Source organism: Meleagris gallopavo, chromosome 12, assembly GCF_000146605.3.
Source record: "Meleagris gallopavo isolate NT-WF06-2002-E0010 breed Aviagen turkey brand Nicholas breeding stock chromosome 12, Turkey_5.1, whole genome shotgun sequence".
Taxonomy (NCBI): Eukaryota; Metazoa; Chordata; class Aves; order Galliformes; family Phasianidae; genus Meleagris; species Meleagris gallopavo.
Window position 1 is genome coordinate 3,152,339 of NC_015022.2, and position 6,987 is coordinate 3,159,325.

The 6,987-nt window shown below is 33.1% G+C and overlaps 1 protein-coding gene across 1 annotated transcript; it reads right to left on the bottom strand.

The window, feature by feature from the left end:
* Positions 1-3,092: 3,092 nt before the first annotated feature.
* On the bottom strand, positions 3,093-6,438 carry LOC109369549 (protein unc-13 homolog B-like). Its single transcript, XM_019619266.1, has 3 exons — positions 6,275-6,438; positions 4,610-4,725; positions 3,093-3,260 (listed from the first exon to the last, which is right to left on the bottom strand). Exons 1-3 carry the CDS (start codon positions 6,294-6,296, stop codon positions 3,093-3,095), a joined length of 306 nt encoding a protein of 101 aa, XP_019474811.1. The 5' UTR covers positions 6,297-6,438.
* Positions 6,439-6,987: the final 549 nt, after the last annotated feature.

The window sequence follows — 6,987 nt, forward strand, 5'->3', positions numbered from 1 at the left end:
ATAATTAACATACGATTTTAAAATTGACTTAAAATTTCAAAAAATTTTGTAATAGACCTAAAAATCCTCAGTACATGAGGAACCTCAAGCTGGAGATATAAGGCAGTAATTATTCACCCTTAGGAACCATACTTCTATAGCATGTGCTCTGCTGAAGGGAATCACCAGCAGTTGCAGTTGGAAAACCAATTAAGATAACTGCCCACAGGAGACAAGACAGACTGTGGAAAAATTGTTTGTGTCAACATTTTGAGTTCAGTGAGGTCACTTCTGCAGGTTCTTTTAATGAATACACACATTGAACTACTCAACACATGGTCTGAGCTCCTATCTTGAAAATAGAAACAAATTATTTATTCTAAGGAAAAATTAAATCTATAAATATAAGTTTGTTATATCTTTATTTAGATCACTACTCTATTCCACCACTAATTTGATTAATGATGTTAACATCACTGTCAAGGTTATGTGATTTTTTTATTTGTGTCATTAAATAAAATCTGTAAAGTTCACAGAGCCTATTACATTTATCACACTTAAAAATGGCCATAACTCTTAGAGTGCTGGTAAACCAGGTAAGAAATCTGAAAGCTTGCTTCTGCTTGCTGAAATAAATTAAAAAATACATCAATGAAATTCTTTCCTTGTCTTTGTTGACAACAGCAACCAGTAGCATGAGTAATAACTCTTTCCAATGGGCACGTATATCACGGTAAACATTACCAAGTATCACATATTTTAGAGTTTATATTGCATTGTTTAACCCAGAATCATATATTTTAATTCAGGTCTGCCAGCTTTATCTTGCAACTTTCTTACTATGCCGATTCCTGATGATCCCTCAGTGCCTGAGAGTTTTCCAGTACTTCTGGTAGTGTGAATAGGCAAAGAAAGAAGGCTCACTAACACACACTGCTCAGTAAGCAAAAGCTATCAATGAAAATTTCTTCAACTGATGATTCGTGTGCCTTTTGGAAACAAGATGGCATAGTTAATGCCTATCAACTTTCCAGAATAAGAAAAATGTTGCTGATTTAGAAGCACTGAAGCTTCCTGTAGTGATTCTTGCCAGCAAGAAGATCCTAATAGAGCTTTCACTGCACTTGTCTCTACTAAAGAGTAGATCTAGGATGGTGATGCTATGTATACTTTCATTATCTAGTCAGTCATTTCAGTATGTGCCTTGTTTTTTTGTCATTCAAAGAGAAATAAATTACATTGGAAACAGAATGATAGCAAATAAATTCTTCCTTGCTGTTGGGGATGTTCTTAATATGAGTAGGTAAATAAACTTCCTTCCAGTATGACATCTTCAAGATATCATAGTCACAACGTAAATTACACCCATCACTAGAGTCATCAAAATAGAGCCCATTTGGATCACTGATCTGCTGCTTTTGTTCATATACTTTCTATTGTATCTATTTTCATTTCCATTTTCTTCTGAATTCATGTACATGCATAACATTAACATAGCTAACTATGTTTAGTTGGCTGCTAGAAGAATAAATAAATAAAGTCCTCTTCCAACCCAATCATTTTTCATTTCTTTACCCAACTGAAAAAAATAATTTTTAAAATAAAAGGTGAATTATAGAATCTATAAAGTCAATTTTTTTTCAAAGAGTTTCAGTTGCAGCAACACAGTCCTTTTGTTTTATCTTAGTTTTGGGTTTGGGTTGATAATTGTTTTTTTCTTTCACATGAATTCCACATGTGGATTTCCTTGTTTAGAAACAGGATAGTTGGAATCTATATCTTGAAATAAGAAAGCCTTTCTAATTGGGCATCCTTCAGGAAAGAACCATCTACATTTTTCTGGTAAAAATGTGGGTTGTCTGTCACTAACATCAGGGTTCAATCATACTTCAATTTATCCTAAGATAATAATGGGGTACAGGGTCCAAAGGAGATACATCAACATACATGAGATATATTTTGTATTGATTTGCACATTCCAGTAATCTATAGATATAAGATATAAAGACGTACATGCCTGATGGGAAGGTAAACATGAAAAATCAAACACTAGCAAAAAATATGGAATTAGAAATTCCAATTTCTATTCATGAAACTTATTGCATGTGTTCCTCCATATGTAGTGTGAATATACAGTACCACATGAGAAGTGTCAGGCTTAATTAAATTCTTCTGTGCAATGTTGTTTAAGGTCTTTGGAGGAAGACCATTAAACAAGTATGTATTACAAAGACACTTCTACTTTCCTATTAGACCTACAATACAGTAACTCACAATGAAGTAAAAGACATGTTCATTGCAATACCAGATTTTGTCCTTATATCTTGCAATAAAAATAAAGCTTTCTGTGTGTATGTACCTTCATACTATAGAAGAGGATCATATTTTTAGGTTGGGCTGTAAAGTGATGGAAAAAACAAAATAAATATTTTGATTAAACATTCCTTGTCAGCTTTCTGTAGCAATAATGTACTCATTTGGAGTCCTCTGCTTTCCTACAGCTGCAATAGAAGCAGAATATAGTCCTTTTCACCAGCAAACTCTTCACCGGACAAGTCAAGATTGTATGATATAGCTTTCGTATCCCCAGGCTTCTAACCAAGCTCAAAAGTGCTGTGTTCTAAAGTAATCATAGTTACTTCAGTATGAAGGATGTAGTGATATGTTCTAATACCATTAAAAGCAGTTTGCATTAGTTATTTACATTTGCTATGGAAGGTTTCTATATCCATTGCTGGCATTCTGTAATTTCTGTATTCCTGGGGAGGGGTACACAGCTTGTTAGACTCTGTTCTAGCTAGCAGAGTAACCCAATCCCAGTTAAGCAAGGTGAAGTCTCCCTGATCCTTGCTCAATATCATAAGGATTAAGTAATACATTAGTGATAATAATACCAGTAATAGTTTATGAAATGTTTATAAAATATCGCAATGTTAGTGCAGCTCAGCAGCCCTCCAGCCAGTCAGAGGGACACAAAGGACAGTCAGAATTCAAATTCAGGAACAAGTGTAATATGGAAAACAGAGTCACAAAGTCTTGGAACTCATCAGTTCCCTCAAACACATTCTTGACAATAGAGTAAAAAAAAAAACAACAACCAAATATGAAAATACTTACGTCATAGCTTGATAAATATATTCTATTCCATAACGCATTGCAAATTCATCTACAATTTCTTGTGCAGCAGCATCGAAGTACACCTTCCAGGCATCATCACCTCTAACTTCAGGGATTTTTACCACACCATTAGATTTAACTTCTGTCAAGTAGTGGAATAGATTCTAAATGCAAGAAATTTTTCAAATAGAAATATGAAGTTTTTAAATGACATTCTATAAGTATATTTTATATAATCAGCCATATGCTCATTAACTTAGATTTTTAGTTTTTCCTTTGAAGGCTGACATCAATGAACCATCATTTGGCAAACAAAATACCCAAGACACTAAATGCTTTTGTTGAACTCTAGTAGTGCAGGTCCATGATTCAGCACTTTGATCTATCTTCTAGACGTAAGGTCACCTCAGAGAACTGGCACAGAGAGACTGCAACATAAAATTGTGCAGAAACTCCTCTCCTAAATGCCCTTGCTAATCCTGATATTATAATGCTCACTGGAGAGTCCTTCAACTGGAATTTGATCTGTAATTTTAAATTTCAAATTCACAATTAATAAAATATGTTGCAGGAAAACAATTAGAAATATGGAAGAAGCCACTGAAACATGTGCAATAATGTTCAAGTTTAGCAAACTCTAAACCAAACCTACTATTTTATTTAGAGGTAAAGTCATGGAATGCTTCTCAGATTACTGAACTCCATAAGTATACACAAACTGCAGGTTTGATTTCCTGTCTGCTTTCACTGGAAAACAAACATACCCCAAACAACAAACCAAGTCTTAAAACTTTGAAGTAATTTAAAATGTTCAAATTAGTTCATAAGAGTTTTGGGATTATTCTACAGGAACAAGAATATCTGTGGGCACAAATGCTTTGAAAATTCAGTTTTACACATGGTGAACAACAGCATTTTGCAGATGCATACTAGTGATGAACTTTCAGCTATAAGTTCTCAGAAAATTTTAGAATAAAACTTCAATGTGGACCACTGCTTAAGGGAAGAGGAATCAAATACAAAGAAAATCTCTAAAAGATACAAATCAGTCAAGATTTGCTTTTCATTATTGATAAAAGCAATTTATGCCAGTGAACAACTATTCAAATTTCTGTGCTTCCTGGTTTTTTTTTTTTCCTTCATTCCCCCCCATCTCCAAATTATGGATAACCGCAGCAGGAATTATGTCCTTTTCAATTAATAGTAATATTTCTGTAGTATGCAGAAATGGTTGTACCATCTTGATGCTAGCAAGCATGTTTGTTAAACTTCCACGACTTCATCTCCTCTTCTGTCTCCTGCTGGCAAGAATGATCTGACAGTGTCACATTTTGTGTGACTATATATGCCATCAGTGATACAAAAAGAGAAACCAACAATGAACTTGTCCTGAAGCAGCAGTTACTTGCATCAGCATTTTAATATTTTCTCACCTCTTTTTTTTTTCCTTACCTCTGTAACAACTGAATACCAATTTCTATTTAGCTTGCTTCCTTTAACTTCTGCAACATACCTCATGTAAACAGGTGTACTGCACATGATAGGGAGCAACTTTCTCCTCTCCTTCTATTTCAACATTGATTTTCAATCTAAGAGCACCAGAGACAGCTGATTTGTCTGTCCGTTTTTCTGAAGGGCAGAAAAATGACATGTTAGTAACCATCAGGTATACATATAGTCACACAAAATGCACTCATTTTAAAGCTGGAAAGTCCTGCTGTTGAGAACAGAGAATATCTTTTAAGTACGTCCCATAGATTTCAAGCCACAAAGCAGGACATCAAGTTATTAAGAATCTTTTTTATTTACCAAATTCAAAACAGGCTGCATACCACTTTAAGCAACACATTTGTCTTTTCAATACAAATAATTTTCCATTCCCTATCTGGTATATGAGCTAATAATAATTATTAATATCTGCCACCAGTTTTGAAGACTAAATTTGATTTTGTTTTTGACCATTTCATGCCTCTTTCCTCTGAGTGATGTGATACCAGTATACTGCATTTGTGTCAATATGTGCATGTATCAGATTAAAAGTTGTCATCCTTTTTCAGAATGTTAAATTCCATTTACTGATATTTCTTTTTAGATACTGATTGACTTTTTCTGAATTTTATTATTTATATAAATATTTGCAACAGCTTAATCCAACAAAATGTTTGAAGTGTTAACATTTGGAACACATGATGACACATTTCTAATAAAAACAAAACCTCATTATAAAAAGGAAATAAAGCAAGACTTTTTTTGTCATTGTAAAGAAGACAAAAAATTTCCAGATACATCCCTATTTTCTTCTTACTGGGCAATGAAATGCTATCCAGGAAAACAAGGACCACTAATTACAAAAGATGCCTTACAATTTCAGAAATCTATGTTATATAATTCACCTAATGTGTTTCTTATAGAAGGAAATGTTAAAGAAAATATTTCTAATATGCTTTTGCTACTATACATAGGAGATCAACTTCTAAACATCTATTCTAGAACACTTAGTGCTCACAAAGATTTTCAGAATTGAGCAAGAGCTTTATGCTTAGATTTAGATTAAGGGAATGTATTCTGAGACACTTTCATTGATTTATTTCTGGCTCAAAGAATGATACTACTTAAGACCTGACCAGATAAGAAAGTACCATTGGTAAGGATATCAAAGAAGGTTGTCTTCTGCAGCAGATTGCATTAATTTAAGATTATGCATGTAAATATATTTCAGATATACAAAACAAAAAACTGAATCAAAAAAGTTTTGTGAAGAATGACAGATCTAAAGCTGTTGAAAATAAAAGGTGATTGGGTATAAAAAATGCAATAAAGTGAATGTGCACAAGGCAAATATTTGCTAGGATTTTCTATGTGTCTTGATAGAACTGTTTACCATATGTTGACCAATGCTACTATGAATAGACTGGATTAGAGTGATGGCTTTTCTTACTTTTTTTTCTTTTGCTTTTTTATTAAAACCAAATACTTGTCTTTGGTGTAGCTGTGACTAGCTCAGTTTCTGTAATTCATCAAAACCCAGAAAATATCCACAATTTTCAAACTGACCTGTAACATCTGGGATTTAAAAATATGCATATCAGTACCAGAGCTGTGTATTTTGAATTCCCTAAGGCACAGACGTTGAGATTGTACCTAAATTTGTTTTAAAAAAAATCAAAAAGAATCATACCTAAATTATACCACACATCCATTTCTCCACTCAGTGTTCTTACTTCAATGATTGTTTGCCCAAGGAAGTCATCAGACTCCTTTTTGAAATGTTGTTTTACTCTAGATTTGATGTCATCATCTTCATCCCATACTCTCACTTTTATTCTATCTGTAGAATTATGGCATTCACTGTAAAAATAATAATAAAATAAAATCTATAAGTCAGTTTTACTTTGTACTGCTATTCATTGAGCTTGATTTCTGCAGAAACATTTTAAGTGACAGAATACCTACAACTGCAATAGTCAGTGAAACAGATGGCCATAACACACTGCTAGGGAAAAAGGTAGAATTACTACATGTAGAAAGTAAAGAGATTAACTCGAATGAATTACGTATACATAAAGATTGCATTTATGAAAGTCATACTTCTTGTTGAAATTATTAGCAGGTTTACAATACGTACTTCTCAATACTTTTAAAAATACCTTCTGAATGTTAAAGTCAGATAAGGTTTATTTATTTACAAACGTTATGTGGTCTTTCTAGTAGGTCACAAAAGTAGTAGCCTATAGCGTAATAATAAAAATGTGAGAAAACTCTGATATTTTTAATACACAGCACAATGGTTTTGAATTTGGAATGAAAAAGCCCAACAAGTATGCATGAAGTTGGCCAAAAACAAGATGGGCAAGGAAAAAAAACACCAAAAATCCACCAAAAATTAAACCA

What these genes read in the sequence shown, in the direction of transcription:
- LOC109369549 (XM_019619266.1), bottom strand. Translation starts at nt 6,296, where the DNA reads ATGGATGTGTGGTATAATTTAG. An exon ending in GGATGTGTGGTATAATTTAG is followed by an intron (nt 4,726 to 6,274) that starts GTATGATTCTTT and finishes TCTGCCCTTCAG; the next exon opens with AAAAACGGACAGACAAATCA. An exon ending in AGTACACCTGTTTACATGAG is followed by an intron (nt 3,261 to 4,609) that starts GTATGTTGCAGA and finishes TCTTGCATTTAG; the next exon opens with AATCTATTCCACTACTTGAC.